This window comes from Pipra filicauda, unplaced genomic scaffold (assembly GCF_003945595.2).
Source record: "Pipra filicauda isolate LSUMZ 115617 unplaced genomic scaffold, ASM394559v2 scaffold35_size7292922_pilon, whole genome shotgun sequence".
NCBI lineage: Eukaryota > Metazoa > Chordata > Aves > Passeriformes > Pipridae > Pipra > Pipra filicauda.
In genome coordinates, this window is record NW_024104487.1 from 3,555,527 (window position 1) to 3,575,768 (window position 20,242).

At 42.4% G+C, this 20,242-nt stretch overlaps 1 protein-coding gene and 1 long non-coding RNA gene across 2 annotated transcripts in view; one reads left to right on the forward strand and one right to left on the reverse strand.

The window, feature by feature from the left end:
- Positions 1 to 952: 952 nt before the first annotated feature.
- LOC120323862 lies at positions 953 to 4,615 on the reverse strand. The gene is made up of 2 exons (XR_005564762.1): positions 4,216 to 4,615; positions 953 to 2,198 (listed from the first exon to the last, which is right to left on the reverse strand). It is a non-coding gene; the product is annotated as an uncharacterized LOC120323862 (long non-coding RNA).
- The window catches only part of MAP1B (microtubule associated protein 1B), a 68,467-nt gene continuing 52,261 nt past the window's right edge, over positions 4,037 to 20,242 (forward strand). The window contains exons 1-2 of the mRNA XM_027709694.2: positions 4,037 to 4,285; positions 8,974 to 9,075. Coding sequence (XP_027565495.2) covers positions 4,108 to 4,285; positions 8,974 to 9,075 — 280 coding nt within the window. The 5' untranslated portion in view covers positions 4,037 to 4,107. The remainder of the gene's footprint in view (positions 4,286 to 8,973; positions 9,076 to 20,242) is intronic.

Sequence of the window (20,242 nt, forward strand, 5' to 3'; positions counted from 1 at the left end):
TGAAATCCTACCCACTTTAGGAACGTGTTTCATGACGCATTCTGAGACACTTCACTTTCAGTGAAGTTCTTAAATTCAAAAAATCATAGAATATTCTAAGTTGGAAGGGACCCACAAGGATCATCAAGTCCAACTCCTGCACAGGACCATCCCCAAGAGTCCCACTATGTGCCTGAAAGTACTGTCCAAGTGCTTCTTGAACTCAGACAGGCTTGGTGCTGTGACCACTTCCCTGGGGAGCCTATTCCAGTGCCCAGTGCTCTGAGTGAGGAACCTTTCCCAATATCCAATCCAAATCTTCCCTGAAACAGCTTCGTGCCATTCCCTCTGGTCCTGTCAGTGGTCACCAGAGAGAGTCACCAGTGTCTGCTCCTCCAGTTCCCCTTGTGAGAAAGTTGCAGACTGTGATGAGGTCTTTGCTCAAACTCCTCCAAAATGAATAAACCAAATTATCTCAGACACTCCTCCTATGGCTTCCCCTCAAGGCCCTTCACCATCTTTGTTGCCCTCCTTTGGACACTCTCTAAGAGCTCAGTATCTTTCTTATATTGCAGTGCCCAAAACTGCACACAATATTCAAGGTGAGGCTGCCCCAGTGCAGAGCAGAGTGGGACAATCACTTCCCTCAAGCGACTGAGGATGCTTTGTCTGATGCCTTCCAGGACACGGTTGGCCCTCCTGGCTGCCAGGGCACTGCTGACTCATATTCAACCCCCAGTCCCTTTCTGCAGCACTGCTCTCCACCTTCTCATTCCCCAGTCTGGATGTCAGTCGATCTGAAGTAATCCCCATGGGTATGTAATTCTCTTTATGCCAGGAATGACATTTGGCCTCAGACAAAGGGCCAACCTAAGGGTTTGTACATCACTGAAACCTCATTTAAAACTTGAAGACAGGACTTGAATGAAACCTGAGTATTAGTGGGTAACAAATGGCACATACCACCAAGATGCATGTTTTAGACTTCAAGCACTTTATTTAAAACTGCCTCTTTGCTTTAAAAATTACTACACCTAAAAAATACAGCTTTATATGTAATGTTTGACCATATTCAACTTGGGGACTCCAATTTGAACACACTAAAACAGTAAAACCAAACCAAAGCATACAAAAGCCAGACAGGTGAAGGTCTCAATCACTGTCTCTTTGAAACAGCAAGACATATTCCACAGTCCAACAATTTTGTTCTTTCTTCTACTGAAAAAAATCTATGTGATTTAGCTGTAGCTAGTCAGCTGGTATTGCTTTCAAACAGTGAGGGTCACTGGATACTAAGTCAGCTTTATGCAGCACATCTCCACATTTCACTGCGCAGTAGACCTGATGATACGCTCCATGCTGCAGAATATGAATGGGTATCCAGATAGGGAAAGGTGATGACAAACAAATCTACCTGACTCAGATACCAAGAGGACAAGTCACAGTGTGAACCTGACCACAGAGTCGGGTCCCTGCAGCTTCCTCAGAGACATGTTCAAGAGGTTAAAGCATCTTTTCTTGTCTACTTTCCATCTCAGATGATGTGGCATATGCTTTTGAATAGACAAGGGCAGAGGTCTGCATCTGTTGAAGAGCACAAGGTAGAAGACCATTTTCTTCTGAAGGCAACCTCTTGTCTTTAGAGTTTTAATGTGTGACACGTCCTCCATCACAAGACAGTTTGACTGTAACAGTTCACCTTTTTTTATATACCGTATTCTAGCTGCACACTATTATACAGTGCTGTATAAAATAGAAGACTACCTGAGCAAGCTATTTCAGACATAACTGTATTCCCTATGTATATGTAAGCATTTTCTTCCCTGATAAAATACATTCTTTTCACCTCTTACTTCTCAAACTCACAGGCACCTTTCCAGTTATGGATGTCTTAATTTTTCCTTAAAATCAGAAAGTGCTTAATGCCTCAAATGCCTTAATGCCACTCAAATGCCTTTTGAGTACTGGTGTGCATTTCTCAGAGTATCATATTTAACCTGCTGTGCTCGTGATGCAAGTAATAATTTTACCTTCATGTCCAGGAACCATTATCAGTCTATGCTGCAACCAGTCGGCAAGTTCCCTTGGCAAGCCTCTTCCATGCTCCGGAGACTAGCTGCTCTTGTTGGTGATCGAAATAAAGGCACATCCCACAGCTAGGTATTGCAGCAGGAGAAGCCTGAAGCTAGTTTTCTCCATGTGGCAAGTCTTGAGGGTATCTATAATTAGAATAGATTATTAGGGACGGGGTCATACAGGACATGCCCACAAGGGGATGGACATTATACCATCCCATGGAAACTGACAGGATCAGTAAGGAAACAGTAAAGTCACAGTGGGGCTCAGATGAACAGGGGTACCCAAAAAGCAGTACTCTGTTCCTTTGAATAACCTGCAAACTTTAAAACTGCTGCTAGTTCTCCTGCATCTCTGCCATTGCGTTTGTTCTGTCAGCAGTGTCAGCTGTAGTGAAGAATGAGCTCCGATGCTCTTTACTACTGTGTCATCTCAGACACCTAATATGGCTGTGAAAATGCTTGTCTGTACTCTCTAACCTTCAGACTAATGGCAGCTCAGAAAAACAGTCTACTTTTGATGCAACATCCAAATGCATCATGCCATATAAGCCAAGGCTCTCAGGGCCGTAGTGATGCAGAGGAACTAGTCATATTAAAAACACTAGCTACTATAGACAGATACAATATTATGGACCAGCACGTTTAACACTGGTGTTTCAAGCTTAGTAGTGACAACTTGAAATGCGTGTTAATAAGTCCACTGTGCCCTGGAACTAAGTACAAAGAAAACAGGTCTGATGTATTGGTTCATCCAGGCAAGCACTCCATTTCTGAGCAGCAGGCAGTGCATTTGAGCACGCAGTACTGGAAGAAGCTTCACTCAGAGGAGCGTCTTCTTAGTCAGGGACCAGAGGTTACCTTAAAAAACAGGTTGTAAAAGTTTATATCCTTTCCTAGGTCACAATGAAATTTCTCCTGCATCATTTCAGCCATATAAACAATAGGTTTAGTGTAAAGCAGTGCGTTGCTTATGTCAGTAAAATGAGAGGAACATTTCATAGAGGATGATTTTTGACTGCTCTAAGCCATTTTAAGAGAGGGTAAAACACTTTTAGGAGGTGGTTATCTCTTCAGTGGGTCTCAGTGAGTGCTGGGGAGCAGTTTGTAACATCCACATGAAGGTAAATGAAACTTTTGGTTTTGTAACTGTAGAGGTTTTCCAATACCATTGCTCCCTGAAGTTGCTTGAGCCTGGTAAAAATTTGTTACCCAAAACCTTTCGAACTTCTGGAGCTTTAAGAATATGGGTTTCAGCAGCTTGTCCAAAACCAGTGTTTTTCTGGTGTATGTCATATATCCATGGGCATTAAATATGTGCAGAAAGGCTATGTCTGAAATATCGTATTAAGCGAACTGCTTTCAGGTGAAAAAAGTTATCAAGAATATTTAAATTGCTGGGTGGGGGTGTGCATTTAAGTATGATTCAGATTTTGCTGCAGTGCTACAGCAAGATGCAGGAGAGAGGACTCTTGGCCTTGGGCAGTGGCACTGCTTTTCACCCATCGGCTGCTGGAGTCCCGATGCTGGCCTTCCCAGATAAGATCCCCAGGTCTGCCAGGGCATCACCTGCGGCTCCTCACCACCCTCCTTCAAGGCTGGGACCCCCGGCGGGCCTCTGGGTGACCAGCCCGGCAGGGTGACGCCCCGGCTGGTCCCGAGGAGCCAGGGACGCCGGGGCGCGGTGCCGGGGCCCGGCGGGGCTGCACGGGCCCGGGGTCCTACCGCCAGGGCCGGGAGCCGGGTACAACCCTTGGCGTCCCCTCGGGGCGTTGTTCGCCCCCCGCGTCCTTCCTGCTTCCGGGGGCCGCCGCGGGGAGGATTTGCCGCAGATGACATCAGCTGTGGATGCTGGAAAAGCGGCGGCGGCGGCGCGGAGGATGCGCCGGCTCCCCCCCTTCCTCCTCCTCCTCACCATGTCCCTGCCCTGCACCGTCTCCGTATAAAAGCGCCGCCGCCTCCCCACCCGCCTTCACTCTCTCCCTGCTGCCTGCGGAGCCATCGCCGAGCGGCCCCTGTCCCCTCAGCGCCCCGGAGCCGCGGGGCGGAGGCGATGGCCACCGTGGTGGTGGAAGTGGACTCGGAGCCCTCCTGCAGCATCGCCAACCCCACCTCCACCTCGCCCAGCCTCTCTCACCGCTTCCTGGACAGCAAGTTTTACCTGCTGGTGGTCATCGGTGAGCTGGTGACCGAGGAGCACCTGCGGCGAGCCATCGCCAACATCGAGCGAGGTGAGGCGGCGGGAGCCGAGGCGCCACAGGCAGCGCCGCGACCCTCCCCGCCGGCGCGCTGCCCCTCCCTGGGCGCGGCCGGGGTCGCCGCCCGGACACCCATCCCGCGCCAGCCGCCCAGCAGCGGTCTGCGGCTCTTCATTCCCGAGGGTCCCGCCGCAATACCCCAGCCGCCCCCCATCCTTCCCCGGCGGGGTACGGGCGCGGCGGGGCGGCGGCTGCGGGAGCCGCAGCGAGCCCCCCGCCCGCCATGGCGGGGCGGAGGGGCCGGGCGGGAGCGCAGCGCCCGCCGCCCAGCCCGTCTGCCCGGAGACACCGGCGGGTGGGCGTGGCGCGGTCCGCACTGCGGTCCCGATGGCAGCCTGGGGCGGACAAAGGGCGGCTGAGGATGGGGTGGGTGGGCTGGAGCTGCGGGGTGGCTGCCGCCCGCAGTCCCCCGTTCCTCGCCGCCAGACCAAACCGGCGGGTTCAGGGCGTTTTCCCCCTCGGTGGTAGAGGCTGCGCGAGTCGGAGCGCAGCCGCGCCTTTGTGTCTAACTTTGGGTGGTGGGACTTTTCTCCCGTCTGGGGAATTTTTCAGGACCCAAGCTCTATATACGCATATATGTATTCCAATAAAGATAACCCATGTGAGTAACAATGCTATTACCTGAGTGCTCAGCCTCGTTACTGTCCGGCTGCGGGCTGCTCTGACTCTGTGTTTATTTGTCCTTTTTCTTTAAACAGCGATGCAGGATTGTATTGCAAGTGAAATGACAGTTTAATAAGTTTTCTTTGTGGTTTATGATACAACAGATTGCAGCGTATATGCAGAGAGGGGGGAAAAAAACGTTGCAGTATTAGTGGAATGAAGCACAAAGAAAATTATTGCCAGAACCTATAGTTTGTTAAACTCAATTTATACCTGATTTTATATTATGCATTTTTTGTTTTGGGCTGGAGAAAGCCGAGATTTCAGAAACCTGCTATTGTTAGAGGGAAGGAAGAGACCTCGGAATGGGGAATTGATAGCAGCCTTGTCATGTAGGTGTGGTTCAGCAGTACAGCTAGGACCTCATCTGTCTCTATTGTTGCTTTCTCAACCATTGTTGCTTTAGTTGGCTATTTCTCTGGATTCTTTTTCACGATGCCTTGTGGTAAAAGGCTTCCTCATCTCAGCTAACCAGTTTCTCCGTGACCTGTTCATCTTTTTTGCTACCATTGTCTCCTAGGAAGAACTACTGAGGCAGGTGCTTTGTCATTCAGAGCCTCTTCAGCACTGCACTTTCTTAATTCTATCTGATTTTCAATCGTGTCAAAGTGAATTGGCTGCATTTTAATTAAATTGTTAAAATTGTAGAACAAACTTAATATTTCTTCCCTCAAAACAGCCAGTACCCTTCCTCTGAAGAAATGCTCTTCAGTCTCTTCTTGAATCTTCTATTGCTGCTGCATAGCTCAGTTGCTGCTATCTCCTACCACTAAGCAAAACGCCCATTTACAGGTTTAGATATTCAAAGGGAACATTTTGGCTTTTTAATTCGTAATTTTGGATTAGAAGTCACCTTGCTGCTCCTAGTATCAGACCACCTGATTGAAATTTTTGCCTGCTAGGAGGAATCCTTCATGAAATTTTGAGGTACATTGTTCTGGATGGGAGTCTGAAGCTCTATCTACTTGAGACAAATATGGGCTCAGCTAGGACCTTTCTCTTTGGAGAGTCTGCTGTAGTCTGGAAAAAAACCACTTCTTTCAACTTTTATGCTCAAAAGAGCTTTAAGTGCATTTTGGTTCTTGATAACTCAGCCTCCCTGCCTTCTCTGGTACATCTCCTGAGTACCATCACTGAAAACTGTGGATTTGTGCACCAAACTGCAGAGCAACGTGTCGAAGAAAACATCTGCTGATAACACATCAGTGGCGTGATGCTACGCAAGCTGGTGGAATGCAGAGTCATTTCTTAATATATCATGAGGAGGGAATGGCGTGGCAAGATGCATTTTCAGTAATTACATTTGGGATGTGACTTTGCTAAGGGCACAATCTTCCAACACACTGTCCACCAAAAGAGAAGAAGGGAGTGAAGAGAAAGCTTCAAGTTTTTTCCACTGATTTGGCAAATGCTACTGGGTGTGCCCTGCCTGCTGTCTGATTAGTCCTGTGTCTAGTGGCATTGCACCCTGAAGACTGCAGAAAGAAAGAAATAGCTCCACTTCAGCCATGTTTACAGCAGTTATGTCCATGCTGTTAATGATCTACATCATTGGATTGACCTTGGATTTTAGTTCCAGGTTTACCTTCATTCTACCCCAGACCTTATTTTGTTATATCAAGTATTTAATACATTATGCTACTCTGTAATGTACATGCATAATTTTTGCATCCAGACTGCTGAATGATGCAGTGGCAGATTTGGGACATTCTATCCAAATGTCCAGCTTCGGCTTCTAGGACTTCTGCGTGCATAGGGCATACAGGGGTTTTTTTAAACTGTTTATTTGTTTTTCTTCTTTTTCCTATTTATTTTGTGTTGAGTCCCGTATTTTGGACATTGCCTGGCTCAGCATTCTTGATTACATCTAGTCAGAATCTTATCCCTTGTGTTTGCGACAAAAACAGCTAGGCATAGTGGACAGGTCCTATCATTAGCAGCATTGCTGAATCATAGTTCATATCGCTTGACTGACCTCCAGAGATCTTCGTAGTCTCTCCATGCAAGCATGGTGTGATAGGCCAGTGAGCTGTTTATCTTCAAGCTTCTTGAAGTTCAGCATTCATTCATTCAGCATACTTCAACTTTATGATCAATATTGGTTTAACAGTTATAGTTTTCATATACGCTCTGCGTATGGTATTATATCATCTTTGCTTTCTTGCTCTCAAATATTCCAACACCTGGAAAATATTAAAGTCTGTTGAGCTGTCTTTGTCTGCCAAAACTTGCCCCAAAAATGCACCATATGGCCAAGAGATTTTTGATAAAAGAAAATAAGGAGACTTGCAGAAGAAGCTTGCTGCTTATGCCTCGGAACAATGATGCATCACTCAGAAAGTGGAGGTGGCTGGTTATAGCTGAGTTATTTTTCTCAAGTGGTTATACATAATACTGTATTTTCAAATTTTTCCAGAGATTCAAGTGGTAGCCACTTAATAGCTCGTAGCATATTACAATAGTAAGCATGCTTCTGCGTGGACTTAGATGCTGACAAGAAAAAGCCCTGGATGCATTCTCCTTGAAGAGGCTTCAGGCTGTTGAAATGCAGATGTTCATATTTGCATGGAGAACCTATTCAGAGCTGCAGTGGGAGACTGGCACTGTAGATCTGGTTTCTCTGCTATTCCCTCTCTTCTCATCATTCAGCCCAGCAACATGGCTTCTGCCATCTAAGCCCCCATGTTTCTGCTGGCTTGAAACAAAATGTATAACATGGGAAGTGGCATTGACAGTAACATCCTGAAACCCTGACAGAGTTACCAGCAGTGTTAGTGCTAGACTCATGGTGAGGGGTTGTCCACGCACCTCCCCAGGCATCCCCTTGTCAAACCCCACAGTGGTTTAACAACGATTTCATGCAAAGGCATGGTCAAGCGTGTGGGGAGGGGGTACCAGACACTTCCTCACCAGCAATCCCTTTTATGTTTGCCGCTTAATTTGTGTGAATTTAATGATGTTCTTTTAGAACAAAAGAAAATCAGTGTAATTTTGATTTTCAGAATTGCAGCAGTGCCTGGACTGACCTGTAGTGCTGCTACCTGATCATTTTTTCAAAACCAAAAGATTTTTCATAACAATTTCAAAACAAGCAAATGATAGAAAGATCTAAAGCATGTTCTCCTGTTGGTGTTTTAATTTGGGTTTTTTTTTTCTGTTTGTTTGGTTGGTTTTGGGTGGTGGGGTTTTTGGGAGGTCTTTTTGGTTGTTTTTTTAATTAGCCATCAAAATCTTATAAAAAAAATAGAAACTTATCTTTTGGCTGTAATGCCTTTTTTTTTTTTTCCTGGTCAAATTTCAATCCTTAAAAATATATTTTGGAACAATACATTTTTTGGTTATATGTGTGTCAAGAGTCTCACGTTCTAAGTAACTGGGGGGGGGGGAAAGCAGTAGGGATCAGCAATGTGCTGTTTAGTTTTTAATAGAAAAAAGATCAAGCATAGCATTTTTAAATCACAAAACTAGAGTTTTGACACTTCATAAATAAAAGATAACAAATTTTAATTTAAAATATGGGATACTTCAAAGCTTTTGAATGAAATCAGCAATTTAATACTTTATATTTAAATATTAATTAGCAACGTGCTATATAATGCTGTCTTTTTTTTTTCCTCAAAAGAGCAATATGCAATGTGACAAAAGTGTCCTCTGAGTGATTCACTCTTTCAGTATTGTAAGCCTGTGTATTTCTATTTTAAAGTCAAGTCAGGGACATTGGTGACTTCTTGTAAAGTGGCTACGAGGGTATGGGACCAGCAGTACTAAAGCTTATAGAATGGTCACCCTTTGGAAAGGCAGATTTGCTGGTTTTGATTCCTGTCAGAGTCCTTCTTAGCACTCAGCACATTCTAAAAAATAGCAGTGTGCCTTGAAAGGAAGTGAGGCTGGGTTTGGCATTTAGAAATATGCAAATAGCATGGATGCAAATGGAGACATACTCAAAACTTCTAGTGCTCATGTTTCAAGCTAGATGTGTTTTGTATTTTGAATTTTAGGAATCCGGTCATGGGACACAAACTTGGTCGAATGCAACTTGGATCAAGAACTGAAACTTTTTGTGTCTCGCCATTCAGCTCGATTCTCTCCTGAAGTTCGAGGTGAGTTTAAGAGCAGAACTAATAAATTACATTGGTTTTAGGGCCTTATTAAAGTTAAGGAAACTTACCTTTTTGACTGATCGCTTTCTTTATGTAGCACCACTTTAGTAGCCCCAGATACTGAAGCTTATTGTAGTAGGTAGAATACATACAAAAAAATAACCTGTAAGGTTTGCTCTACGTTTTGATGGAGCCAGAACTGATGTCACAGCTGTTGCACAAGTGCAGCTCAAGCCCCATGTTTCTTCCCAGGGGACATGGACTCTTCTCTTCCTTAGTATGAAAAGCTGAGTTGCCGTGAGTCTGCCTTCACTCACAGTAACTTTCTTTGGCTTGTATGAGGAAATTAGAAATTTGTAGGGCTCATAAGACTAAAACTCTTTTGCTACCTTTTTTCAAGCTTGTCCTTCCTGTCAAGGATTCATACAATAAAGTGAAACATTTGTTTTCCAATTTGGTGAAGTGTAAAATTTGGTTTTGTTCTGGTTGTATGGAAATCAAGTGTTTGGTAAGTTTTGTAAGATTTCATTTCTCTAATACAAATGCTGAGTGAGTATGGATGAAGTTAATCAAGGTTCTCAACGAGTAGTAGAGGTTGTTTCCTTGATGGAATGAATCACTGTGGCCATGTGCACATTGACTAGTACAACCTAATATTGATGCGTGTTATAAATCCAGCTTCAGGGGTATCTCTTAAGTGGTGAAAAAGGGTGATGAAATGTTGTATCTCACTACTACATCACAGTCCTAAAGCCAGTTGGTATACATTGTTGACAAAGAGATCCTGATGCCATGTTAGTATGACAGCACTGATCTCATGGTTTTGAATAATGTGCAAAAATGTCTTGTGTAACTAGTTTTTCTTCTTGCAGCATAAGTTAAGGTAGTTTTTTCTGTATCTTCCCATATGTATAGAGAGTAAAACATTGTCAGAGTTAAGAAAACAGTTACATACCTCTATGATTCTTCCTCTGGTTTGAAAACCAACAGAACTAATACAACAACACACAGCACGAAGATTTTGACTCAAGGCAAAATCTTGGGAGTAAACTCAGGCCTAGTATACATGCCTTTTGTTTCAGTTTAAATGTCATGAAGCCAATTCATATTCTTGGTCACACTAGTTGCTTTGTTTTTACAGAGAGGGGATTTATTTTTAAGGAAGGCAAAATGCAATGTATCCCATTTTTAACATGTGTATGTTTTACATTAAAACTTCAAGGAGACAAAAAAATTCCATGTTTCTCCCGTAGCAAAAATATTACAGCGTGTCTAATATTTTTACTGTCTTGTTTAGATGACACATTCTGGTACCACTGCATAAATTAAAATAAAGAAAATACTCTTATTTCATATGATAAATAAGATTATCATCCCCTTTTCAACAGAAAGAATGTAGAATTGTTTGCGAATTTTTCTCTAGGAATTGTATTTTTGGTTGATTTTTTTTTCCCTTGTTTGTCTAGACTTGGCTGTTTAGTCTGTCATTGTGTTGAATTACAGCTTAATTGCATGTGACTAGAATTCATCAACATCTCTGACAAGCAGAAATGAATGTGTTTTTCACCACTGCTCAATCTTTAAACAAGAAACTGCGAAAATCTATGTTTAAAGAGAATTAAGGAAAACTGAAACTTGAATAAAGGCAATATCCAGGCATAAAGCTATCTCTCTTAACCAACTTTTGTGTCTAAAATTTTCTGGAGAAGCCCATTTGCACTTCCAGAATCCCCATGATCAGAGGATTATTTATTTTAGTTTCTCTGCTGGTTTCTGATGTTGAATTAGAGGAGCATGAGGCTCCTTTGCATCCTCTCTACTGTTTGGCAGAGAAAAGGTTTCCTTGTTGCCATTTTTTAAAATAATGTTTCAGAATCTTTGATTTCTGTTACAGCACCCAAATGTTGAATTCTGGGTGTTTAGCTGCTGAAATGGTCAACTTTCATACTAAAGAGATGATTGTAAGTACATGTTCCCTTATGGTCTCAAACTCAGAAATTGTGTGGGATTTAGGTAACTAGGTGACCTTTTGTCCAAGGAAAGTATTCATCCAAGGTGGTGGTTTGTCTATGGAATGTAATTAAACAGCTTTCTTTTCAGCCCTTTGAGACTGAAGTCTTTGTGTGACTCGCATGTAGGGACGGTTTACTCTTGAGGAAGGCTCCTGCTGTAGTCAGGTCTGCCTGCTGACTGAAGCCTGTTCGATTCTCATGTTTAATTATGGTAATTGCAGTGCTGGCTCAGTACATGCTTCTATGCTTTTCAGAACCAGCTCGAGGATACGCACAGCAGCAATGTGAAGGGTAGGGCTCGTTCACCAAAAGGAAGCTTGAAGGAAACCTGGCCAGTTCTGTCCTCTGTCAAAGCATTCCTGTGTTTTCACTTAAAGAATTTAAGGTCTAATCCTTCTCACTGTGTAGTGGATAGCAATGTACATACTGATACTGCAGGGAGCATGACTGGATCCAAACACTTTTTTTGTGTTCTTTTCAAGGGAATGGGTTGTCACAGTGGTATTTGTGCACATTGTATTTAGCTGTTGCACAATTTATGGGTGATTTATGATTCCTGAAGAATAAGATTCAGATTGGAAATGCCAGAAGATCTTTTCTGCTATCTTGTAAAGGAACTGAGTTAGCAGGCTCCTTAATAATAACAACAAATCTTGGAGAGATGATGTCAGGTGCTGGTGAAAAATGAGTAGCACAACTAATTAAGTGGTTGCAAAGACGACAGGCAACATGACTTTAAAAGGGCTACTCCAGTGGTACCTCTGTTTTCTCTGTCATGTAATGATAACTTCCATCTTATGTTAATGTCAAAAGGACAAAAAATGCAAACAATGAATTATAACATGTACAAGCTGGAGAAAGAACTGTGCATTTGGTAGTGAGGCAGAGCAAATGGAGAGTCTTGGAAGGAGCTCCATTGAAATTGCAGCTGCACTTACCAATCTTTTCTTAATTAATGAGAAACTTTCAGCTGCATAAAGCAGCTTCACAAAAGACTAAGTAAATGGATTTAGGGGCGTGGGGGAGTGTGAAGCCAGTGAGGGCCCCTCTGTAAGACTTCCACACTGCCATTTTGTCTCTCAGTTTCTACCTGGGAATATTTGACTGTTGCTTTGGTGTATGTTCAAGCCCTTGTCTAGATGAAATCCATTTAATTTAAATAGCTGTTTAGTAGCTAGTCACCCCAAACATTCTAATAAATACTGCTCAATCTTTGTTCTTTGTACATTGTCCTGTGGTTACCAAGAACGTATGTGTTTCTTATCTGAACAATACCAGAGGCTTCCTGTTGCCCATAAGCCAGTACAGACGCCTACAGCTGATTTAAGTGACTCCTTCCTTACCTGTGCCTAAGCCTTTATAACTGACAACTTGCCTGCAGCCAGGGGGCACCTTGGCAAAGTGTGAGACATGTTTGATTTTCTTTTGGTAGCCACCTGCAGTAGCAACAACAATGGGCTTTCTTCTGTCAGGCTTCCTAAAGAAAGGTCATGGTCCTCTGAAACTGTGATTATCCCAAAAAGCCTTAATAACTTCCATTCTGAAAATTACCACTTCGAAAGTTACTGTTTAGGACTGCTAGTAACCTGTGGGGAATAACCTGTGGAGAATTTTTGGATCTGAGAGTGTTGGTCATCAATGACCACAGCTTCATACTTTGCCAAAATGCTGTATAGTCCTATTGCCTTTGTCAAAGTAGATCTAAATCCAGTTAACATCGCACCTAGTAGCTTGCAATGTGAGCTCATGAAGTCGCTGATAAAATCCTAAAGGGCATGGTTTTAATGCTGATTTACTGAAAACTCCAGTTTGCCAAAATTTGTCAAGTCAGAGGACGTAGGTACTTGAGCAAAACCTATCACTTGGAAGAAACAAAAGACAAGAAGGCCAGACCAGATTTCTCAGGTAGTATCAGAGTACCATCACTAAATGTCTAGGAATTAATTTTGGTTAATATCTCAGGTAGTCTGGTATGCACATTTAGAGATATGCTATAGATATGATTCTTCTGATATTAGAGACTATGGATAGCTGGAATATCTATTGAGTGGAGTCATTTTACCTCATTATGCATTTGCAGAGATTAATTTTAGTTGCATACTGGACTTGTTTTGTGTCTCTTAAATATTTGTGCTTTGGAAGAAAGAAAATGGAGGCAGACTAGGACTTAAAAAGTGAATTGAGCTGACTCACGCAACAGTGGCTGTGAATGGTGTCCTTGCAGAGTGACCTGCAGCTACCAGTGGTCCAGGGCTGCAGCAGTGGTGCTGTCCACGGCACAAGGCAGTGAGCCCCAGGTCCTTGTGGAGGCTCTCGGCTGGGGAGCTCTGGACTGCTGGTGAGATTTCTTTTTTTTTTTTTTTTTTTTTTAGAGGTATCCTAGGATTTTGATGGTTCAGGAGAGAATTACAATGTAACAGCCTATATGTTATGGATACGAGAATTGTCAAAACCTTTTCTTAGTAGTAATCAAAATTCCAGAGGTGGGCTAATAAGGGACTTTATCGTCTTTTTTCCAGTGAGTGTTATTGCACTTATGTGACAATCATTCTGGGATTGACTTCCATTCCTTCTTTTTTTAGGCAAGATCTCAAAGAAAATTAACATGAATTTACATTGCTGCCAAAATACCAGTACCTGCTGATGCTAAGCTGTTAGCATGAGTCAGCAAAATTACTGACAGGTTATTTTTAAATGCTGCGTATCATGAGTATATACAATGAGTTCAATAGTCTTAGAATAGCCCACACATTATGAGAACAGATTTTTGACCTGTGTGAGGCAGCTACCAGAGGCACGGGATTAAGTTAGTTATGAATAATGATAGAATTTTAACCGCATTATGAAATTTGAATCCCCATTCCTCTTTATTAGAATGATAATTAAGCGTAACTAATGGTATGTTCACAAAGGTTATTTTATTAAGGGTTATCTTACAGAATTATAATTCCTTATTTGTCCCTTGTGAGATTCCTCAATCTTTCTTTCTAAGGTTTTGTTTATGTGGGATTTCTGAAACTGAAAACTTCAACATTATTTTGTTTTTGACCTCTGCCCAGCATCATTTAGATGACCTACCTCTCATCTCTTCCATCATGGATTTATAATAAATGTGTAACCAGAATATCATTGCTACTTCTTAAATCTAATATCTGTTTGTCATGTGCAACATTTTTCTCAGATGTCTATTTTTCTTAATTTTGTAAAGACTTACAGGATTTTCTGTTACTTTCTCGTCTAGTTTATTAGTTATTGAGAGAAACATTAAATGTTTTAATTGGACTTTATAATGAGAAGAGACTTGATCCAAAGGCCACTGAAATAATTGGATTGGACTTTGGATTAGAGAAAATGCTATCTAGTATTTTGAAGGTAGAACAAGGACCAAATTATCACATAGTGAGGGAGAAAGTGAACATTTTAACTCCTTTCTTGCCAGACAAAAATGTTACTTTATTTGCAGTGAACTATGTACTACTATATTTAGAAATATGACCAGACCCAGGTAAGAAGAGTTGAGACACTCCTTGTCTCTAGACTGAGTGGAATGGAGAGCACATGGTTATGCCTGCTGCCAGCTATAGAATGAGAGTTGCTGCTGTGGCTCCTGGTATCAGCCTTGTCTGTAAAACTTGTCTATAATGGTGACATGAGTCACTGTCCTGTGTCCCTATGCCCCTGTCTCCTGCATAGCTGTGTGTGGGACATTCTGCCCATTGGAACTCTGGAAAGCTTGGGGTTTTATTTAAAACAAACAATCAAAAACCTCACAAAAAAACCTGAAAACCAAGCAAAAAACCCTCTTCCAATGAGATTAACCATATTTTTAGGCTGTGTAATCTGAGTGATTCTAGTGAGCCATGGAGACTTTCACCTGGAAGTCAACTCCTCACTGCCAGTGGCAGCCTTTGGAAGCTGTACCAGTTTTATGGCAGTTCTGTAGCTCTTCTGGAGAAAAGGCTGATCCCAGCTTTGGTTCCCATATCCTGACTCACAAAAAAGCTTATTTAGGTTTTGTAAGCTTTTTATGGTGGATTGAGTATCCCTTTCACCTCTGAGAGAGTGGAAAGAGCAAAAGTAAGAAAATACATGAATCCAGATAAAGGTGAATTAACAGATGAAAGAAAGAAGGAAAAAAAAACCCCAAAAAAACCCCAACCAAAGCCAAAACCAATCCAGCAAGCACAGTGAAGGAAATTGCTCAGCACTGGCAAACTAATGCCCAGCCAGTCTTTAAACAGTCACCACCTTGATAACTAAAACCCTAACCTTCTTCCTCTACTCCAGCTTTTGTTGTTGAGCATGATATTATATGGTATGGAACATGTCTTTGGCCAACTTATGTTAGCTGTCCCAGCTTTGTCTCTTCTCAAATTCTTGTCCACCCCCAGCCCACTCACTGGTGGATGGAGTGGGGGAAAAGAAGTTTGATGCTGTCTGGGCACTGTTCAGCAGTAGCCAAAACACTGGTGTTATCAACACTGTTCTAGACTCAAATTCAAAACATGGCACTTTACTGACTGCTGTGAAGAAAGTTAAGTCAATCCCAGTGAGAAATACTAAACTCTTCTAGAAACTCTGTAGCTTGCATAACAGACAAACTTAGAAAATAATTTTTTTGCTCATTTTTATTATGTGGCCAGTACTTTAAATCGATATGGGGGGCAAGCCTTCCAGAGTATTTCAGGACAGGATTTAATGCTTGTCTCAAACTAATAATTCAGTGGCATTACACATAATAATTTGTAGAGTGCCATTGATTCTTTCAAACTTATCATTACTAGCTGCAAAGCTCAAATTCTAAAAGCTCATTAGATGTGGAAGATTTAAATATTTTTCAATACTTGTTAGGCTTTCATACATTTAACATTTCTAAGGAACTTCATAAATTTTAATCTTATGACAGGAAGTTTTGAATAATTCCATTCTTATTCCATTTCAATCCACTCTATATTAAAAAAAACAACTTGAAATGGTATTTCATTTGTTTTTTTATTATGTTCTACAATGTGAATTGCTATCAGATGAAAACATGTCACCTTTCAACATAACACAGGAAAGACATTGAAGTCACCAAAAAGAAATCCAAATGGAGATGCATTAATGTTCAAGGAACTCTTTAAAAAGTAGGGATTGGCTTCTTTGATCATAGCACCATCTCAGGTGCATAACTAGTTTGGCTGCACCATTTGTATTGCTGAAGAGTCCCTAGTAGTTGTAGTTGCTCTGCACCTAACAACCCTCTGTACCTATTAAAGCCTGTAATTATAACAAGAATTACATTTTGTCTTCAGCTTTGGTGGGATAATGTCATTGTATATCAAAGGTGGCCTAACCAAAGCTCATCTCCCCCTTCACCTGGTTGGTTAATTGCGACCAACGGGCGTCTTCTACTAATGTGGTCACACAAAGATCAAAAGACAAAGGCATACACCTGCCTCCAAAGGTGTAACCAAATTGACTCTTGCATGGTGGAACATAAGAACCATGCTTGATACTGTGGATAGTGGACATCCTGGTCGTCGCTCTGCCCTAATTGTCCACGAACTGTCATGTCTCAGCATCGACATTGCTGCTCTCAGTGAAGTTTGTCTCCACGAGGAAGGCAGCCTCAGAGAACAGCGTGCTGGTTACACACACTTTTAGTCAGGTAAACCCAGAACCGAAAGGTATCTCTCAGGAGTTGGCTTCATGATTAAAAGAGCTCTTTGGGCTGGAAGTCAGCTTAAAGAAGACTGAAGTTCTCTATCAACCTGCACCTCAGGAAGTCTTCCATCATCCCCATATCACCATTGGCAAATCAGAGCTCAAATCAGTCCAGCTTTTTAATTACCTAGGAAGCCTCATCTCCTCAGATGGTAAGATTGATGGAGGGATAGACAACAGGTTAGCAAAGGCATGTAGTGCCTTTGGAAAGCTTCATAAAAGTGTTTGGCGAAATAAACACCTGAAGAAGAGCACAAAGATCAGTGTTTACAGAGCCATTGTGCTGTCTACTCTCTTATATGGGTTCGAATCGTGGGTCATTTACCACCACCACCTGCGACTCCTAGAACACTTCCACCAGCGCTGTCTCTGTACAATCCTAAACATCCACTGGTCGGATTACGTGACCAATACATCTGTTCTAGAACAAGCAGCAGTCACAAGTATTGAGGCCATGTTGCTGGAACACAGCTGCGCTGGGCAGGGCACGTCTCCAGGATGAAGGATCACCGCCTCCCTAAGATCCTGCTTTATGGTGAACTTGCCACCGGCTGCCGCAAGAGAGGAGCCCCGAAGAGAAGATACAAGGACTCCCTGAAACAACATCTGAGCCTTGGCCATATTGATCATCATAGCTGGTCTACTCTGACCTCCAATTGGGAGGTCTGGAGACACACCATCTATAACGCTGCTGATGCTTTTGAGAAAGCACGCAGGGTCACTCTCGAGGGGAAAAGACAACGCAGAAAGAATCATGCCTTGCAGAATATACCACCCAAGGAGTCTTTCTGCTGTGCCTTCTGCAACTGGACGTGTCTATCTCGTATTGGCCTTTTTAGCCACCAGCGTGCTTGTAACAAATGCGGGTAGAGCCTTCCCCAAATCTTCGTTCGCGAAGCCCAGCCATGATGATCAAGTAGGGGGTTACCATGGGGAAGAAGACCTTGCTAACATTCTCATTTCATGTTGAATAGGAGGATCTGGTAGTGTTAATTTGTTAGGAGCTGTTGAGTGGGGGAAACCCATTTACTGGGCTGTGCTGATTGGTGTGGGCTGTGGGTTCTCCACAACAATTTATACACAGTAATGAGGCAATGCAAAGCATTCAGATTTCCCTAAACAGTATAGACTTACTATTCAGTCCATTGAAAAGTATAATACAATCCTGTTAGACCTGTACCTACCTAAAAAGGTATTGTTTTGACTTCTGGACTGTTTCATGGCCTGTGTGCTCCCTTTGTAATTAAATTGCTCTAAACTGAAAGAAAATTCTAGGCCAAGGAAGCAGTTTCTTGCAGAGAATCTGGGAAAAACTTAGAGATTTACTTTATTTTATGTGTCTCTACTTTTTTGAGTTTCACACAGCATGATATATATTAGCAGAGTTGATGCTTCTCCAGCTTTCAGTCCATTCCTAACTGGAGTCTGTTTCCCTGCTGATGTTGGGACATGACAGCTGAGCATCACAGACAGCTGAGCATCTGTGAAATTACCTGTCTCCTTATGTATCTTTCAGACTTTCCTACAGTACTCTGAGAATCGAATGAGTTTTTAACACAGTGCCTGCTGCTCTCCAGGGGGGCAGTAGTGATGTATATTCAGCACAGGGCAATATTCCAGTCCTGACAGAATTAACACTGTTTCCCTTCTTGTCTTGACTTGTAGTCACAAAAAAACAGGGATGATGTTAAAAGAAGGGGCCATCCTAAAAGCTCTCCTTCACTATAGGAAGTGGAAGAGTGGTGGTGCAAGGCAGCCCTGTGTAGAGCTACCTGGGCAGCTGCAGATGAGCTGGTACCTCTAACCAAGTACAGTGCAGCCCCAGACTTCAGTTCCTCAGAGCAGAATGATCTCATCAGTGATGGGCCTCTCAGAAGACCATCAGAAGGGTCTCACCATATCAGTATGTAGCTTCGCCACAGCTCTGAGTTAGCAGCGCTATACTGCCATGTTTCAGAGACAGCTTTGGTGTCCCTGCAAGGGTAGTTTTTTGCATGGACAAAGCATGATCAAAGGCTTTTTTTTCTGTGACACTAACATCCAAAATTATTTTTCCATTTTTCCTGATTTTCTGTATTTCTTGAGCTTATTTTAAACATTATATCCTGTTCCCTTCTGCTTTTCTGAAATGAGTGAAATGCTGAGTTTTCATGTTAGCACACAAATTAGCAGATTTTTTCAAGACTTGAGAGAAGCTTGTGCTCATCCTAGATGACACTTTTCTTCCTTTACCCGTGCTGCTCCTTCTGGAGTCTTCCTATATGTCACAGTAATTCATGGTAATTAAGTGGTAAATTGTGAATGGCATCTTGTAAGTATTGGCTCTTCCAGGCTTACTGCCTTTCTTGGAACTGTACCACAGCTGACAACAAATAAATGTTTACTTTTTAAGAGATGAGTTTAGGAAAAACTGTGGTCAGGGATGATTCTGGTCACAAATGATGTTTTGTAGTTCTTCCTTTCACTTCTGGCTTCCTTCTGCTATTAAGTATGTTGGAGACGACTTCTGTCACTTCTAACTTTTTTGTTGGTCTTACTTTTGAACAGATTTATGTCTCCTTATCAGTGATTATTAACTTAACCTAAGCAATATTCAAATTATGTTTAGACCAAGGTCCTTGCTGAACCCCACCAAATGTTACTCCCTGTGACCATGTCTGTGACTCACTTGCAAAGATGGGATACTCTCAGAAAATATTAGGGCAATATTAGACCAATTGTTTTTTCTTAGATAGTCTAGGTAACTCAGTTGTTTGTTGGCTGTGGACTGGACACAATAAAACATTTCATCCGTAATCACCAAGGGGAAAAAAAGAGAAGATGTTTTCAAACCAGGAGAGACAGTTCTGAAACCAGCAGAGAGGTAACTTCTGTGGGTCTGCCTTGCTGTAGTAGTACGACAATAGTCATTATTTTGGAAGTGGAGTTAACAGGACACTATTTGTGGTCAAATGACAAATGGCTACATAAAGCTTGGAATCACAGTTGCTATAGCTGATGACACAATAACAAACAGATTCACTGCTGAGTTTGATTTTTTTTCAATTTTTAGTGTCAGAGGTATTCTCACCAAATATTTTTTAAAAATCCTGATATTTTTGAAATAGAATCATAGAATTATAGAATATGCTGAATTGGAAGTGACCCATCAGAATCATCAAGTCCAAGTCCCAGCCCTAGGCAGGACACCCCAAGAATCACACCATGTCCCTGAGAGTGTTTTCCAAATGCTTCTTGAACTCTGTCAGGCTTGGTATTGTGACCACTTGCCTGGGGAGCCTGTTCCAGTCCCAACCACCCTCTGAGTGAAAACCGTTTTCCTTATTTCTGACCTAAACCTCCCCCAACTCAGCTTCATGCCATTGTCTTCAGTTCTGTCACTGGTCATGAGAGTGAAGAGATCAGTGCCTGCCCCTCCGCTTCTCCTCGTGAGGATGTTGAAGGTCACA